Genomic DNA, 19,638 nt, shown 5'->3' with positions numbered 1-19,638 from the left:
ACTCTATTTGAGAGTGTGTTTGTTTTCTTTAAATCATTTTATTGGGGGCTCATATAGCTCTCATCATAATCCATCCATACATCCATTGTGTCAAGCACATTTGTACATTTGTTGCCATCATCATTTTCAAAACATTTGCTTTCTACCTGAGCCCTTGGTATCAGCTCCTCATTGTTCCCCACTCCCTCCCCACTTCCCCCTCCTTCATGTACCCTTGATAATTTATAAATTATTATTATTTTGTCATATCTTATACTGTCTGATGTCTCCCTTTACCCACTTTTCTATTGTCCATCACCCAGGGAGGAGGTTATATGTAGATCCTTGTAATCGGTTCCCCCTTTTCACTCCACCCTCCCTGTATCACGACTCTCACCACTGGTCCTGAAGGGATCATCTGTCCTGGATGCCCTGTGTTTCCAGTTCCTATCTGTACCAGTGTACATGCTCTGGTCTAGCCAGATTTGTAAGGTAGAATTGGGATCACGATAGTGGGGGCGGGAGGAAGGAAGCATTAAAGATCTAGAGGAAAGTTGTATGTTTCATTGTTGCTACACTGCACCCTGACTGGCTCGTCTCCTCCCCGTGGCCCTTCTGTAAGGGGTTGTCCAGTTACCTACAGATGGGTCTTGGGTCCCCCATCTGCACTCCCCCTCATTCACAATGATATGATTGTTTTAGAGTATTTAACATAATCCTTTTCAGAGCAATTGTAGTAGTAGCGGGGCACCATCTAGTTCTTCTGGTTGTGGTGACTGATATTCATTCGTGTGGTCCATTAGTCCACTGGGCTAATTGTTTCCATGTGCTTTCAATTTCCATCACCCTTCTTTCTTCTGGATGAGGCGAAACCTAGAGTTATAACCTACATGACCAAAATTGAGTTTCACAAGATTTAGTGGCATGTGAGTGTATACTCACAGCTGCAAGGCCTGATGAAATTACCACGAGTGGAAAAACACACCACACATCCAGGTGTAATGGGTGTGCTGAAGACCGTCGCTCAGGGACTTCCTTGTGAGAGGGCTCCAGCTAGCGCTGCCACCCGGGAGAGGGCTGCCCTGGGAGAGCACTGTGTGCCAAGGGGTCTGTTTCAACTCACGGTGCCCTCATGTGCGTCAGAGTAGAATGATATTCCCCAGGGCTTTCAAAGGTCTGAGTGTTTGGCTCCAGATTACTTGGCCTTGCTTTGAAGGTACCCCTGGACGAGCCTAACCTCGAACATTTTGGTTAGGATGAGCTGTAAAATGCATGAAGCCTGGGCACCATGCAGGGATTCTTCAGTGAGCTGAAGGGCTTGGATACTCTGCTTCCTTCTTTTCTCATTGCCCACCCATCCCCCACTTGGGAGTCCTCCTCCCCTTCCGAGTGAAGGGGCTTCTTCGGCTGCTATGCCCAAGGCTCCAGTTCTTCAAAAATCCATGCCCACTTCTGCTTCTACACTCCGCTAGAGGCTTCTAACCACCTGGGCCTCCTTCCTTCCCCGGCTAACTTCGTAGGTGAACACTGGAAGGTCCCAAAGCACCAACTACACAGGAAAAAGACGGGGCTCTCTATTTCTGTAAAGATTTATAGCTGTGGAAACCCTGTGTAGGATTGCTATGAATGGACTCAGGAGCTCTGGTGGCATAGAGGTTATGCGTTGGGCTGCGATCCTCAAGGTCCACCGTTCAAAACCACCTGCTGCTCCTCGGGAGAAAGTTGGGCCTTTCTACTCGCATCTTGGAAATTCACAGGAACAGTTCTACCTGGTCCTATAGGGTCATTATGAGTTGGTATCAACTTGATAGCATGAGGGTTTTTTTTTATTTTTAGTTTTTATGAGTGGACTCATTGACAGTTATTTTTGATTTCTACTTCGTAACGAATATATACAAACAAAATACCATCGCCTCAAAGAAAGAAATAGATTCCTTAGTGTTTTGTTGTTATTGTTCTTTTAATTCCAGAGACCCTTCATTTGAAACCATAGTTCTGTCATGACCAATTTTTAAAAGCAACTGTAAATTGAGTAGGGAGAGTTATGTTTCAGACCATGAATCGGGCATTTAGCAGTTGAAACCACTCACCTCCATCCCCTGTGCTGACCCATCCCCCTCCTCTGATGTCTCTTCTCCCTCTGTGACCCTCCATCCCCACTCAAGCCCTGCCAGCCCTCTAGCCTGGTGCTTTATCTTCTCTGCGTACCCTCCTCCCTGTAGGTAGCCTTCAAAGTCTGTTCCCTTGGTTCCTTCTTCTCGATGTTTATCCTGCTAGTTGGGGTCTCCTGCAGTATCTGGCCACCTTTTGTGATGGATTCCCTTCCGGGTCCCTCCAAGCGTGAGTTGCTCCGTGGTTTCCTGACATGCGTAGTATTCCCTGGTGTGTACGTGTCAAATGAGTTTCTTGATCTGTTCTGCTGATGGGCTTTGGGAATGTTTTCAATTTCTTGCTACTGTGACCAGCACTGCAATGAACCTGGGTGCGCATGTGTCTGTTCATGCTGTTTCCCTTACTCCTTGTGTACAGACCCAGCAGAGAGAATGCTGGAGGTTTAAAAATGATTGTTCTTCAGTTAAGACATCAGAAGAGATGAGTTATTGTGTATGTAACATTGAGCCAAACTTAGAACAGAAGTAGTCATACGTCTAGGTCAAAGGGTCAAGGTCGGACTGGCTAGATAGGAGCAAGGTGGACCTCTCAGGAGCGTGGGGTGATTGAATGGAGATGGAAGTTCTAGGTCCCTAGAAGTTCTAGATGCTAGGATGTCGTCAATGACTTATACCAGTGGCCCAGCCTCAGACACTCCGCATTCCTCCTGCTGGGGCTTCCTTGGGGGCACAGGGTAGGTGACTTGGATCTTAGCCTCCTGTTTCTTCTCTTGCTTTTTACTCTGCACATTCTCGTCCTCCTGCACTTGGCTCTCCTCTAACAAGATGGCACTGAGGCTGAGAGTGGGATTCCCAGTTGTTCGAGGTGGCACCGTGTCAACAGTTGAACATATTGACCGACCCACCAGCAGAGTTTGAGGGTTCCCATCTCTCCTCACCCCCTCCAGCACTTGTTGTCTTTTGTTTGAATCGGACTGTCAGTTTTAGTCTCAGGGGCTATCTCATCATTGGTTTGATGATCCATTTAAAACAACAACAACAACAACTATAAATATCTTTCCCTGCTGAGATTTTATCCATCAAGGTTGAAAGCACTTGCAGTAATTATGTTACATAGATATCTACTGCTGCATTGTTTGTAAAGGCAAACGATAGAAAAGAGTACATACGTTTGAGGATGGAAATCAGGGTTGAATCCTACAATGGAATATCAAGAGCTACTCCAGCAGATGGGGGTGGGGGGGTGGAGGGAGGGGATGTCCGGGAAGTACCAAGAGACAAGCAGGAGGTAGAAAAAGGCTATCTCTTCTGATCCAAATGTTTTGTAACATTTCCACCCCACTTCAGATGCTTAACAGGAGTCCTGGCACCATCATGGTTGCAGGTTGGGCTGCTAACAGCAGGGTCAGCCGTTCAAAGCCACTGGCCCCAACCTGGGAGAAAGACGAGACTTTCTAGTTCTGTAAAGAGCTGCAGTCTTGGACAGCCCCAGGGTCAGTTCTACTGTGTTGCTGCGAGTCAGGACTGACTCTAGACAGTGAGTTTTTGAGAGCATGTGTGTATGTTGTTCTTCTGCGTTGATTCGTAGAGATCAATAGGTCAGGGAGAATTGCCCCATAGGGTTTCCTAGGCTGTAAGGTCAGGCCTTTTCTTTAGTGGGAGGTGTCATCCTAGTTCATTGCTGGACTACTAACCAGGAGGTTGGCAGTTCAGACCGACCAGCCATCCCAGGAGACAGATGTTGACAGTCTGCTTCACTAAAGATTTCAGCTTGGGAAAGCAGATGGGGCAGTTCTACTTTGTCCTGTATGATCAATGGAAACAGGTTCACTGGGCTTTCTCTGGCTGAGAGGCGGGTTTGTTCCAAATAATGGCCTTTTGGCTAGCAGCCCAGCCCTTAAGAGCCAGATACCACCAGAACCTCTGCGTGTGTGCATATCAGGTGTGCATGTATGTGTGCGTGCATATGTGTGCATAGCAAGATGCTAGAGAAAAATATGCACATTTGTAAACTGACTAAATTGTTTACCTGGAGGAGGGGGAGATGGTGTGGCTGGTGGGGAGGAGAGAAGTACCGGTAGTTATCATGATTGTTATAGCCTTTTGTGGGCAGAGCTGGTTAATTCACCTCAATAATACTGTTTCCATGGGAAAAATATATTCCCCAAGCTGGAACCACAGGCTGGAGACCAATGGTTTAAAAATCAAACAGTCAGTGAGAATTCAAACCGTCCGTAGATTTTACTCAGGTGTGCAGTCTGCCTTCTCCTGGATGGTCAGATTATCAATGATATTTTTCATAAAAACAGCTTGCCCTTCTTCAACAGAGTCTAGTGGGCAGCCGGCACCCCCTCTGCATTTACACAGCACATGCACACACATCACAGCTACATCCATATGCGTGCAAGTGCATGTGGCTGCACACACGTACATGAACACACGTGAGTGCGCACACAGATTCCACACACAAGCACAAGTAACATACTACCAAAGGATGCACACGCATGCGAGTACACGTACACACACACACTCGTCTGCCACACACAGTCCATAGCACGGAGCAGGTTTCCCGGATCTCAGAGTTTCCAGGGCTTGCTACAGATGCAGAGGGGTAAACTTTGTGCCTGGAAGATAAGAGTGATAACCAGAGGAGGGAATGACAGGGCTAAGGCCACATCAGGAGCCCTGGTGGTGTAGTGGCCCCACATTGGGCCGCGATCCACAGGTCAGCAGTTCCAAATCCCTAGCTACTTCAAAGGAGAAAGAAGGGGCTTTCTATTCCTGTTGGAAGATAGTCCTGGAAATTCACAGGGACAATGCTACCGGTCCCACAGGGTCTCTCTGAGTGGCCATCGACTCAAAGGCAGCGTGTTAAGGTCACATTGCTTTTCAGTAGCTGAGCTGGGAGCTAGGAACTCAAGCCTACAGACTAGCGTCACGTGTCCTCAGCGTCTCAGAAGGAAATAGTTGAGACGGAGAAAACGCCTTACCGAATTTTAGATGGATGCCAGGACTTGATGCTCGCTGGGCAGCCAGGGGGGCTCTTTTTCAACAGAGATGGGGCCAGAGATGTTGAGAGTTCCCTGCCTACGTGTCGTTTGGGGTCCTGTCCTTTTGGGTCACGCTGTCTTCTGTGGTTTCATGCCACGCAACGACTCATGCAGCGCTCTGGAACAGGGGCTATTGTAAGCAGGTGGCGTGCGTGCTCTGAATGTGAGGTATCGCTGTAACATCCCTACTGATCTGTCGTCGTCAGTGAACGCTAATTGCGAACGGGTGCGTTTGAAGGGGACAGCAAAACCTTCCCAGCTGCAGCGGGCAGCTGCTCTGTATCCCACAAAGTTAAAGAGTACTCAAACAGCAGCGAGCGGTCCCCGATGCACGGTTGCTTCAGTGACCCTTCCCCCACTGCGTGGGGAACTGTCCTACCCAGAGGACGGACCGGCTTTTCAGCTTATGTTTTGGCAAAACCTGCCTTCTCCCCGCCCCCAGGGATTCTCCCCCTGGTGCTTATGGGAGTGCGGTTTCCCACAGACCAGACCTTCTCACTGTGTTCCCTGCCTCGTGGGGAAGTAAATGCGCAGGGACCTTTCGTAGTTGCCACCCATGTGTCAAGCACTGGACTGGGACCTAGAGATTCAAGGAGGGACGAGACAGGAGGAATTCACAGAGGTGCACCCCACAAATCATTGCAGGAGAATAGAGTCAGATTTGAGGGGAAGGTAGGGCGGAAGCATGGTCAGTGAACATGTCTCCGTTGCGGTGACTTTTTCGTTGGGGCCTTGAAGGATGAGTAGGAGTTCCCTGGCAGCCAGGAGCGGAGCTGGAAGAGGAAGGCATTGCGGCAGAGGAACTCAAAGCCAGGGATGTAGAACCCGTCTGTTCTGAGGAAGGGGAGGGGTGCCGTGGAAGGGGTGGGGGTAGGGTGAGGCACAGAAAAGCCCAGCTCTAGAAGTGGGCAGGGTTACATTTCAGAGGGACCCCAGCTAATAAGGGGAGCAGGATGCAGACTGTGTGCTACTGAAGACAGAGAACCTGACATGGAGAGACGAATTCTTGTCCATGTTTTTAACTGCCTGTAGGAAAAATGCACACATAGTAGATGGGACAGAACATGTGTGTGTGGGTGGAGAGCCGGGAAGCGAGTGTTCATATTTCCTCACTGAGTGGTCCACCAGGGTTCACATGCTCAGCGGGGATATTAAATATTTGTTTTAAAATGTCTTGAAATTTGAGTGCTTTCAAATAATAAACTTTAGAATCTGGGGGTTTGTTGGGATGGGTTCCTACCTGGATTTATGATCCTGTTTATTCTTGCAGGTGATACTCTCTGGGATCATAGGATTAACCACTTGGAAAAGACCCATGATTCTCCTGGTACGTACAGAGCTTATGAATTGTTGATGTGGGGAAAGTGGGCTAGGTCTGAAGTCTATGTGTGTCAGTCTGGGTACTTTAGAGAAACAAACCCACAGAAACTCATATGTATGAGAGAGTTTTATGTAAAGGGTAAGTGCACAGCAAGAAAATATCCCAACCCAGTGCTGCCCAAGCCCACAAGTCCAATATTAGCCCATATGTCCAACACCAATCCACAAAGTCCTCCTCCATCTCACAAAACAGACGCAATGATGCCGACTTCAGGAGGAAAGTTGAGTCAGTGAATATGTAAGCATCTGAGTGCTGGCAGGGGTCTCCACATGGGTGCTCCAGCACCCAGGGCTGCATCGGGGTAGGTCCATGTGGCTTTTCCTCAGGAATGTCTTGCAGGAGTTGAGCCTTGCCAGCTGAAGCAGGGAACTGGCAAAGACAGCTGCACCTGGTCTGACCATCACAAAGCAAGAGACCCGAGAACTAGAAAGGCGAGGCTCACTGAGCCATTTATCTCTCTGTCCTTCAATTAACCCCACGTGTTTATCGGCCAGGTTGGCACAATAAACTAACTTGCCTCACTGCATAAAGAAAGTGTTGAAGTACTTCAGCTGCCTCACTCGTGAAAAAAAAAAAAAAAAACCAAACAAATGCTACCGAAGGACACTGTCCAAGGTCAGATGTTTCTTGTTCTGATAATCCCAAGGGAGCCGGTGACATTGCTGGTTGGGTGGCTCACCTGAGCTTCGTCTGCAGCCTGTGGCATACCCATGGTTTTAGTTCCAGGGCTTGGCCTGTTCTGAAGACGTCATTTAAAACGAAACCAAGGACTCAACTGCATACGATGCAAGAATTTAAGTATATGTCAGAATGGAGGGAGCAGTGTAACGGATGCCCTGTGGCTGTGACCCAGTCATTGTCAATTTGTAGCCAATCTTACTCCTCTACTCGTGTACCTGTTCACTCACCCCTCCATTGTATTTCTCCGGCCATATTTATTTTTCTTCCTAACAAAAAGTATCTTCCATATTCTTTGGAAGCAAAGCTCAGAGATTATATTTATTTATTTTTAAATATTACAAATCATGCATTTTTTCTTTTATAAAAGTATTCTTTAGGATTTTTTTATTGTTATAATGCTTTGGTTGGCCAATGTCGGACTTTTGTTGCCTGAATTCACTCTATCATCTGTTCCTCACACAAATAGTTTATTGTCTTGGTAATGACTTCATCCTTGGTGATGGTTTTGTTTTTTGGCTCTGCATGCGGACTCAGGGAGCACAAGTAAAGGGATACAATTAGCAACAGAATCGCTAGCTCTTGAGGCTAAAACAGAGGGTCAAGGAAACTCCATGAACCATAAATGTGGGGGTATTAAAGCACGCTTACGGTTTTTTTTTTCTATGTAGCACTTTAAAAGAATCTCGATTCATCTGGAATTGGGGTCAATGATTTGCAAAAGGCATTTTGTATGTAACTTAAGAGTTCATCCAGAACAGTCCTGTTTCCGGGGCAATACCAACTCATGCGTGGATCCTGAGGCAAAGGAGAAGCAGAAGCGCACCCCAGGACCAGCCACGTGCATCCCAAGCCTGTGTTGAAGGTCCGGAAACACTGGTCGTGCTGTTCCACCAGACAATGGAGGCCACGGTTCGCAAGTTCATCAGTGGTTGCACTGATGGATTTTATTTCTGATATGAGTGCTTCAGTAAGCATCCAATCAGATTTAAATATTAAAATTGCTATGGCACCATCTAATGGTATCAGAAGGAGCCCTGGCGACAGAGCGGGTTATGCATTGGGCTGCTGCCTACAAAGGCAGCCATTCAGAATGACCAGATGCTGCTCAGGAGGAGCAAATATGAGACTGCTCCCACCTGAAAAGATTTCCAGCTTTGGAAGCCCAAAGGGGCAGCTCGACTCTGTCCTACACCATCACCAGGAGTCAGAATTAACGGCAGTGAGTTTTTTATTATTATTCTTAATAGAGAGTGATAGATAGATAAGTGGGAAGCCTGCCCTCTGTTGAAGGAGACGCGTTGTGAGAGGGAAAAAGCAGGCAGCCAGCGGAGTTCACTTGTGCACTGAAGAAGGGGGGGGGGCGGGCGGGGGGAGCAGGGAAGAGGGTGGCTCTGGGCAAGTCTGAAGGCATGCCTTACGAGTGGCTGAGGTTTGTTGGGCAACAACTCTCTGGGTCTATAGGCTTTTCCACAGGCTTTGGATGCTGCTCAATGTTTATACCTATTTGGGTTATAGGAGTCACCTGCCTACTGACTTTTCCCGCAGGGTCAATATTACAATCCTCAGTAAGACCAGCCTCAAGGATTCAAATGGAATAAACCTAAGAAAATTGCTACTAGGTGTATTGATGAACTTTCAAATGGTAAAGAAAGAGATGGTGGACGGGCATTCTAGATAGAAGGAGCCCAGCTGGGGTGAGACTGCTAACTTAAAGGTCATTGGTTCTAAAGCCCCACCCCACCCCAAGTGCTCTGCTGGGGAAAGATGTGGGAAATCTGCTTCAGTGAAGATTTGCAGTGGGCACTTCCACTCGGTCCTATAGATCATTCTCAGTTGTGTTGGACTCAGCAGGAATGGTGTGTGCGCGTGTTTCTAGATAAATATTAGGAACCCTCACGTTTAAAAGCCTTTCTTTCTTTAATATTGTCCCCTCTTAGAAGAGTTACCTTTTCTATGCTTTTTATATGAACCTAAGCAAATTTATTATGAAAATGACCTTAATTAAAATTTAACATGATTACAGTCCTTCACATTTATTTCTTATCTTTGCTGATTAACGTAGGAACTTCCCCAGCAGGTTGTAATCTTTGTATACAGTCTATTTTGTGTATTGTGGTTATTTTGGATCTGTTTGTTTTAATATCAACGTTCATATTATGTGTGACAAGTTTAACTGTCGATTACTTAAGATGGCTAACTAATGGATTGTGATGAGTTGTATGAGCCCCAATAAAATGATCTATTAAAAAAAGATGACTAATTAGCCTTCTGTTTTATTTCTGCATCACATGCATTATTGTTATTGTAGTGTTGAATATTTGAGCTTTTTTGAGATTGTAAATTGTTTCCTATATTTATTTTCTTTCTTAAAAATTTTTACGGAGGTTGCTTACAGCTCTAATCACAATCCATACATATATCCATTGTGTCAAGCACATCTGTACATATGTGCCCATCATCTTTTTCAAAACATTTTCTTTTTGAGCCCTTGGTATTAGCTCCTCATTTTTCTCCTCCCTTTACAACTTACACATTTTTTTCACGTTTATACTAACCACTGTTCCCTTCACTCACTTTTCTGTTGACTGTCCCCCCAGGAGGGGGTCATATGTTGATCATTGTGATCATTTCTCCCTCATTCCCCCTCTCCCCTTCCCTTACCCTTCTGGTATGGCTACTCCCATTAGGTCCTGAGGTGTTTATCTGTCCTGAATTCCCTGTGTTTCCAGCTCTTATCTGTACCAGTGCACATGTTCTGGTCTAGCCAGATTTGTAAGGTAGAATTGGGGTCATGATAGTGAGAGGTGGGGAGGAAGCATTACAGAGGTCTAAATACAGGCATGTACATATGTAAATATATTTATATATGATGATGTTGGAAATAGATCTATGTGCATATATTTATAGGTTTAGTATTAAGGTAGCAGATGGACATTGGGCCTCCACTCAAGTACTCCCTCAATGCAAGAACACTTTGTTCTATTAAACTGGCATTCCATGATGCTCACCTTCCCAACACTATCGCTGAAGACAAAGTGGGTGCATAAACAAATGTGGTGAAGAAAGCTGATGGTTCCTGGCTATGAAAAGATATAGCGTATGGGGTCTTAAAAGTTTGAAGATAAACAGCTGAGAAGCAACAAAGCCCACATGGAAGAAGCACACCAGCCTGTGTGATCACGAGGTGTCGATGGGATCAGGTCATCAGGCATCAAAGAACAAAAAAAAAAATCATATCATTTTGAATGAAGGGGAATGAGGAGTGGGGACTCAAGGCTCATCTGTAGGCAACTGGACACCCCCTTACAGAAGGGTCGTGGGGAGGAGACAAGCCAGTCAGAGTGCAGGGAGCAACGATGAAACATAACTTTCCTGTAGTTCTTTAATGCTTCCTCCACCCCCACTATCATGATCCCAATTCTACTTTACAAATCTGGCTAGAGCAGAGCATGTACACTGGTACAGATTGGAACTGGAAACACAGGAAATCCAGGACAGATGAAGCCCTCAGGACCAGTGGTGAGAGTGGCAATACCAGAAGGGTAGAGGGAGGGTAGGGTAGAAGGGGGGACCGAATCACAAGGATCTACATATAACATCCTTCCTTGAGAATGGACAACAGAAAAGTGGGTGAAGGGAGACGTCGGACAGTGTAAGACATGACAAAATAAGAATAATTTATAAATTATCAAGGGTTTGTGAGAAAGGGGGGAGCATGGAGGGAGGGGAAAAATGAGGACCTGATACCAAGGGCTCAAGTAGAAAGCAAATATTTTGAGAGCGATGATGGCAACAAATGTACAAATGTGCTTGTCACAGTGGATGGATGTATGGATTGTGATGAGTTGTACGAGCCCCCCCAAAATGATTAAAGAAAAGAGTTACAGTCTTGTAAACCCACAGGGGGTGGTCCTACCCTGTCCTGTAGGGTCACTATGAGTTGGAATTGACTCAATGGCAGTGAATGTGTATCTTTTTAAAAAGTATTTTTTATTAAGTTTAGAAACAGTTTTATTGACATAATTCACACACCATAGAATTACATGGTTTAATCCGATTAGAAAGCAAAGGTACCTCTTTTGAGAGCCCTGTTCAACCTCAGGAGCCCTGGTGGCATAGCGATGAAACACTGACTGCGATCCCGAACCCACCACCTGGAGGGAGACGTGACGATCTGGGCCTGTAAAGACGGAAGGAATTAAAGCTTTCGGAGCCACAAGAGGCAGTTCCTCTCTGCCCTATAGGGTGCAGGGCTTCTATGAGTTAGAATTTGACTCCATGTTAATGGATTTGGATTTTGTTTATTTTTTTAATTCAACTCACTAAAAAGATGAATTAAATTTTAGGAATTAGTGGAGCAATTGAGAAGTTGTGAGTGGATCGATCAATCGATAAGGCAAACCTTCGTTGATACTGTAAACAAAAAATCCTCCAAATTTGGGACTCTTAGTAATTAATATTCGTTAAAACTGGTGCCAAATGCTTTTGCTCTATTAACATGAAAATAATTAGTTTAATTTGTTTGTCAATCAATCATTAGTTCATTGCTTAATTAAAAATGGTATAATCAAAGAAAGGGGATGCCCCGTCAAGACATCTCCAAGATTTGCGTCCCCTAAGAGCTGTGTAATTTCCTCGTTTCGCGGCTGGTTTTCTTTTCTGCACACAAACCAAAAAGCCGCCACTCTTGAGGCCAGTCCCACTCATCGAGACCCGGCAGGGCAGAACAGCTCCCTGCACTTCCTGAGGTTGTTGATCTTTATGGGGACAGACGCCCTCCTCTTTCTCCTTTCACACGGTTGACCTTGAGGGACCTACTGTACCGCCAGAGCTCCTTCTTCTGCACGTAGTAGGGAAGAGTTGAGTGGCAACAAACCTTAACTCTATCCTCTGTACTGGATGTTTATCCCTATCTTGTTTTTGCTTTTGGCTCCTACTACTGAGTTTAAAGGGGACTGGGTTTGGCGCTGCTAACAGCAAGCTCAGCAGTTCTAACCCACTGGACAGTTCCTCAGGACAAAGAGGAGGCTGTCTGCTTCCATAAAGATGTACTGTCTCTGAAACCTGATACAGGTAGGGTTGCTGCGAATTGGAATCGACTGACCGGCAGTGTGTTCAGTGGGTTTAGTTAATGTGCCATTGGGTGATTTGGGCTGGAGATCGCTCTTTTGTGTTCCCAACCCCCTAGGAAGCTTGGCTGGTCAGTTCTAGTCTCTTGCCTTCACATTCCCCACTGTTGCCACGAGGCACCTCCTGACTCCTGCCAGAAGCCATGCTGGGTAACACATGCTTGGGAGTTTCTTCCCTTAGCTCTCTGCTGGTTGGTTCTGTTCCCACTCTCAGTTCCACAGTCACCTCTTAGAGAGACCTTCTCTGACCTTCGATTACAGTGCTCCGCCTCCCCTGGCCTTACCATTATCTTATAGTGTCATTTGCCTGGGTACTGTACCTTTAATTTTTTGGAGGTTGTTAGTGGTTCAGTGATAGCATGCTCACCTTCTACCTAGGAGACCAGATTTAGATTTTAAAAAATCATTTCTTTAAAAAAACTGTTATTGGGTTATAATGGACGCACCCAACAACCCAGCGGTTCCACCTTCTTAAGGAGCGTCGTGCCGTCATCACCACACTCAATCGCGGGAGGCCTGCTTCCTTCATAGCAACTGGACTCCGGCCGCAGTGGGACACATTGGAGCCCACTTTCAACTTATCCTACATTTTTGCTATGGTTTACTTTTTCTTAGATGGAGCTCTTTTACTCGTTGATGTGATCATCGTTGCTGGGTCCTTTATCCTGTTCGTTGCCCTTGTTTCATGTGCTTTTCTGTGTGGGGAAGCCAGGATTTATGAGGATAATAACAGAAATCATAATTACCTGGGGCATGAAAGGGGAGGGGTGGGTGGGAAGGCAGCACCAGTGGGTACAAAAAGAAAGACCAAAGAGTTTGCTTCAAACAGTGTTTGATTTCAAGCCAACGCACCTTACGTACAGCTACCACCCACCAGTCACTGGGAGCGGACACCTTGCGATCATCCTTTTTGGGAGCTTCCAGATAAAGATAGACTAGGAAGAAAGACCTGGCAGTCTTATGTCTGAAAACCAATTAACTAAAACTCTGAATCCCTACAACCTAGAGCTAGAGGCGATCATGAGGAGATGCAAGGCAAGGCAGCGTTTCCTTCTGCTATGCTTCCGTCACCAAGGGGCCCATGCAGTGGCTACCAATAGCAGCAGCAGCAGCAGCAATAACAGTACTTTTTGTTTCTCTCTGTCGTCTGTCTCCTCCAGTAATTCCTCAGCTCAGTGAAGACGGGAATCTTGCCTGTGTGCTTCCCCCTTTATCCCCAAGGCCATTGTGTGAAGTGTTAGGACTATTGTTGACTGTGCAGTTAAGTTGTCAGTCAAAGAGAAATGTAGGCCATAAAGCTCCTCGTTTATAAATTCATAAAGCTCCTCGTTTACCTCGTGCTTGCTCACTTTGTTCTTGAGAATTCTGAACTGTCTCCACTTCAGGGGGGTTAGGGAGAAGTTTGGAGCAGAGGCTGCGAGGGGAGGCTGGTTTCTGGAGAGGCCTTTTGAGGGCCAGCTGCCCTCATTTGGAGGGGGGCACACATCAGTCTAAACACCTGAGTGAGGCCGTTTGAGAGCCACATTTGCACCTCCCCCTCCCTCGTGATTATATCAGGTGTCTTTGTTATTTTAGAAAACTGGTTTAAACAAAGAAGGCTTGCTTTGGCCTAGTTCCTAAGTGTACATGGAAACTCAGAATGAGAAACTTTCTTTCGTTCATTGGGCCCTCTTCTTTATACAGATAAATTGTTCATGTGTTTAGCATGTGCATAGTAATTTTGGAGAAGAGTTTGTACATATATCGAACGGATTTTAGGTATGAGTAGGACAATCTTAAGGGCCCCTGGTGACATAGTGGGCTATGATGCATTGGCAGCTAACCACAGGTCTGCAGTTTGAGCCCATCCTATTTTCTCCTGCTCCGCAGGAGAAAGACGAGGCTGTCTGCTCCCATAACGATTCACAGCCCCAGACACCCTAGATGAGGTTGCTATTGGAATTGACTCAATGGCAGTGGGTTTGTGCTTTTGGTTTACACAATTTGAGTTCTGGCTAGTACTATGGGTGTATTTGTGAGAGTGTGCAGGTGTGTGTATAGTAGCCTAGGTTAGATGGGAAAACCAGAAGTTCGTGAAAAATGGAACTGAAATTGGGTCCTTGATCAAAATATTTAATGGAAAGAGAATGGAATGTTCTCAGCAACTTTTTGAAGCCCCCTTGTATTGCCCATAAAGAACAAGTATTTTCCATTTGTAAAGAACACTAATTTCTTCTAACTACCATTTCTTTCCAGTCTAATACTATATTTTGTAAGTCTGTAGGAATCATAGACTCCGTACTGGACCTTATTGCAAAGATGGTCTTGTCTAGGTACACCAGTTGGAATATGGAATTGTCTTAATCAGGTGTTTTTCACTGATGGTACAATTGTTAAAACTCTCTTGTTGTTTTCTCTCACTGCCATCAAGTCGATTCCAGCTCATAGCAACTATATAGGACAGAGCAGAGCTGCCCCAGCAGATTTCCAAGATTGGAACTCTTTACAGGAGTAGAAAACCTTTCTCCCACCAAGTAGCTGGTGGTTTTGAACTGCTGTCCTTTGGGTTATCAGCCCAACACATACCACAATGTCACCTGGACTCCTGCGGTCGACCCTGGATTCATGCCAACTCTGCACAACAGTTGCTCTTAATCATAGAGTAGCTAAAGCAAACAGAAGAAAGATGAAGTCAGGAGCCGAATGGAAATTTTCAAAGGGCAGCTTGAGAAGACAAAGTCAAGCATTATAACAAAATGTACAAGGACCTAGAATTAGAAAACCCAAAGGGAACAACACGCTCAGCACATCTGAAAGAACTCATGAAAAAATTCAAGCCTCGAAGTGTATTTCTGAAAGATTCTCCAGGCAAAATATCGAACGATGAAGGAAGAATGGAGAGAAGATCGATACAATACACAGAGTCACTGTATCAGAAGGAACTAGTCCACAGCCCACCATTTCAGGAAGTTAGCATAGGAACAAAGATCAGTGGTGCTGAAGAAGAAGTGCAGTAGTTGAAAACAAGACTCCAGGAATTGAGGGAATACCCATTGAAATATTTCAGAAACATTCCTGGTCTATTCCAGGAAATTTAGAAGACAGCTGCTTGGCCAACTGACCGGAAGAAATTCATGTATGTGCCCATTCCAAAGAAAGGTGACCCAACAGAACGCTCAGACTATAGAACAATACCAAGGATATCGCACACAAGTAACATTTTACTCGGATCATCCAAGAATGGTTACGACAGCACATTGACAGGGAACTGCCAGAAATTCAGGTCGGATTCAGAAGAGGACATGGAACAAGGGATATCATTGCTGATTTGAGATGGATCTCGACTCAAAGCAGAGAATAGCATAGAGATGTTTCCTTGAGTTTCATTGACTCTGTAAAGGCAGTTGACTATGGACCACAATCAACTGTGGATCACCCTGAGAAGATCGGGAAGTCTGCAACCCTTCATTGCTCGCATTCAGAACTTGTACATGGATCAAGAGGCAGTTGTGTGGACAGAACAAGGGAACCCTCTGTGATTTAAAATCAGGAGACGTGCCCATCAGGGTTGTATCCTCTCACTGTACTTGGCCGATCTGCGTGCTTACCAAATCACCCGAGAAGCTGGATTGTATGGAGAAGATTGCAGCGTCAGGATTGGAGGAAGGTTCCTTAATAACGTGCGGTATGAAGATGACACAACCGTGCTTCTGTGAGGAGGAATTGAAGCACTTGCTGATGAAGCTCAGGGATCCATGGTTTTATGGATTATTGCTCAATGTAAGAAGACCCAAATCCTCACAACTGGTCTAATCGGTAACATGACAAATGGAGAAAAGGTTGAAGTTTTCAAAGATTTGTTTTACTTGGATACACAAACAGTACTCATGGAAACAGCAGTCAAGAGATCAAAAAACATACTGCGTTAGGTTAATCTGCTGCACAAGACCTCTTTAGAGTACTGAAGAAAAGGATGTTACTTTGACAACTAAGGTGTGCCTGACCCACGCCATGGCATTTTCTATTGCATCATACACATGTGAAAGTTGGACACTGAATAAGGAAGGCTATAGAAGAATCGATGCATTTGAATTGTGGTTCTGGAGAAGAATATTGGAAGTACCATGCGCTGCTAAAAGGGCAAACCAATCTGTATTGGAAGATGTAAGGCCAGAGCGCTCTTTAGAGGCAAGGGGAAAAAGACTTTGTCTCACATGCTTTGGACATGTCACTAGAGAGTCCTTGGAGAAGGACATCATGCTTGGTAAAGTGGAGGGCTGGCAAAAGGAGGAAGGCCCTTGATGAGATGATTGACACGGGGGCTGTATCCATGGACTCGGGCATAAGAACAGTTGTGAGGATGGCACAGGACTGTGCAGTGGTTCCCTCTGTTGCGTATCGGGTCATTCTGGATCAGCGCCAATTTGATGGCACCCAACAACAGCAACGTGCACAGCAGAACTAAGCATGCCTTCCCCGTAATCAATTAGGGATCGAACCATTGTGATCCATGGGGCTTTCAATGGCTGAGTTTGGGAAGTAGATCTCCAAGAGGCATGTCTTCTTTTTCCATCTTTCCCTGGAAGCGCTGCTGAAACCTGTTCAGAACCGTAGAAACATATGTCTTCACTGACATACGGGTCAAGGCTGCATATGAGGGGAACCGAATGGCAATTGGCCCTGGGTCTCTTTTATGGAAGGCGAGAATTCTACTTCTGAATGGCCGGCCCTCTTGGGACGCTAGTGGGGACCTTCTGCTTCTACTTTTGATTGCTTATGAAATGGCAATTGAAGGATGATTTCTTTTTCTGGCCCAAATGAGATCAATATGATCTCAAACAGATGGTGTTCTTTTTAAAGTAAAAATCTACACAGCAAACATATATAGCCATTAAACAGTTTTTACATGTAGGGTTTGTGGACAATGGCGATGTAATTCACACCATGTAACGTTCTCCCATCGCTGCCCATATTGTTTCACTACCAATGATTTAGACTTTTTGTCCCTGAAAGATCTACTCTGTGTTCAGGAGCAATTGCTGACCATCTGATCTCATACAGATACTTCTTTGAAAGAACACAATGCTCATAACCAGCATTTTTTATTAAATTGTTGTTTAGTTTAAAGGCGACTTCCTGGGACAGTTTCAAGGCTTAAAGGCTGTCTCCAGCCAGTAGATTCAGAGGTACCTCCAGGTTCAATGAATGCAGTAAGTCTGGTTCTTCAACAAGAATTTGAATTCTGTTCCACATTTTTTCCCTCCTTTTGCTCAAGATGCAATGATTGGGTACTTGATTAAAATACACAGAACTGGTGACCAGCCACCATTCATTCATATCTTTTGGTCTCAGGACAGCATTATTCTTTAGCACCAGGAATGATCATTCTTCTTCAGTGATGTCTGTCCTTGGGTCGGATATGAGCTATGCCCTCAACTCCAAACCCTGTAGACTTTCACCCCTGACCAAGAAGAGAACAGGGTAAATGGGTTGGCTATTTTCAAGGAGACCAACCAGTTTCTCTTCTAACGTTAGTCTTCTAACGTCAGGGCAAATGTAAGTTAAGTAAACAGACTAAAAATTGGCTTGAATAGGATATGTACACACTCCTTTATTGATGTAGATTCCAAAGACCAGGTTGTTATGCAAAAATGGGGATTATGCAAAAATATAGGATGATCACATTAGATCGCAAAATGGCATGTGATCGCGTTCGACCCAGTTGCTGTTACATTGGTGCTTAACTGCCAAAGTGCATTCATAACTGACACATCTCGGAGGATCATGGCCCAGCCAAGTTGACACAACCATCACAAGCGTTATTCCTGTCACCTTGGTGCTCGTGACAACCATACGTATGTTGTTAGTAGTTAGATAGTTGATTCTTTTTACGGTGATTGTTAGCAGGACATGCTGGATGATGAGGCAGCTGGTAAACGCACGTAATTGTTCACCCTCATGCAACAGCGTACGAAAGCTAAGCCATCAAGATAGTGCTCCGCAAAGCCTTCTGCAGAGCCAGGTTCTTTCCATCTTAACATCTTTGATGGGACACTCAGGCACTTTCTCAAGAGAAGTTGAGGATTGAGCATCACAAGTTTGTCAGAAATCATTAGCAAAGGTTTATGCTACAAGGCAGATGGTGACCGGTCTACTATGGTGACACAGAGAGCTGGTGGGGTCAGTGTGCCCATGAGTCATTCTAGAACTGTGTGCTTATCACCTAAGATCCAAAGCTCTTCACCTCGATGCCACCTCGTTCTTTAAAGTATATTTCATCGTTGTCAGTAACTGGGCGTGATCTCTGGTTTGACCACTCAAGAAATTTGCATTTTGACGCTGACATGTTATTGGGTGACCTTGGGGGAAAACTCTGAGTCTTGTTTTCTGTGTCCTGGTAAAGACGGTTTCCAGAATCCTGTTTAGTTACTGTGGTGGTGCTTTAAATTTTAATGAGCATTTTCTTTCTTTCTTTTTTTTTTCTCTTTTCTTCTTTTACATTTTATTAGGGACTCATACAACTCTTACCACAATCCATACATATACATACATCAATTGTATAAAGCACATCCATACATTCCCTGCCCCAATCATTCTCAAGGCATTTGCTCTCCACTTAAGCCCCTTGCATCAGGTCCTCTTTTTTTTCCCCCTCCTCCCTCCCCATTCCCCCTTCCCTCATATGCCCTTGGTAATTTATACATCGTTGTTTTGTCATATCTTGCCCTATCCGGAGTCTCCCTTCCCCCCTTCTCTGCTGTCCCTCTCCCAGGGAAGAGGTCACATGTGGATCCTTGTAATCAGTTCCCCCTTTCCATCCCACTCACCCTCCACTCTCCCAGCATCGTCCCTCACACCCTTGGTCCTGAAGGTATCATCCACCCTGGATTCCCTGTACCTCCAACCCTCATATGCACCAGTGTACAGCCTCTGTCCTATCCAGCCCTGCAAGGTAGAATTCGGATCATGGTAGTTGGGGGGAGGAAGCATCCAGGATCCGGGGGAAAGCTGTGTTCTTCATCGATACTACCTCACACCCTAATTAACCCATCTCCTCTCCTAAACCCCTCTATGAGGGGATCTCCATTGGTCGACACTTGGGCCTTGGGTCTCCACTCTGCACTTCCCCCTTCATTTAATATGATATATATATATACATATATATACATACATATATACATATACACATATATACACATACATACACACACTTACATCTTTTTTTTTTTTTTGCATGATGCCTTATACCTGGTCCCTTGGGCACCTCGTGATCATACTGGCCGGTGTGCTTCTTCCATGTGGGCTTATTTGCTTCTGAGCTAGATGGC

General features: G+C 45.3%; 1 protein-coding gene across 1 annotated transcript in view; it reads left to right on the top strand.

Moving 5' to 3' along the window:
• ENTREP1 (endosomal transmembrane epsin interactor 1) overlaps positions 1–19,638 on the top strand; it is a 101,908-nt gene that overhangs the window by 13,123 nt on the left and 69,147 nt on the right. Inside the window, exon 2 of the mRNA XM_075559076.1 lies at positions 6,411–6,467. Coding sequence (XP_075415191.1) covers positions 6,411–6,467 — 57 coding nt within the window. The remainder of the gene's footprint in view (positions 1–6,410; positions 6,468–19,638) is intronic.

Source organism: Tenrec ecaudatus, chromosome 10 (assembly GCF_050624435.1).
Source record: "Tenrec ecaudatus isolate mTenEca1 chromosome 10, mTenEca1.hap1, whole genome shotgun sequence".
Lineage (NCBI taxonomy): Eukaryota > Metazoa > Chordata > Mammalia > Afrosoricida > Tenrecidae > Tenrec > Tenrec ecaudatus.
Note: the sequence above shows the minus strand (reverse complement) of the source record. Positions and strands in the feature narration are given on the sequence as shown.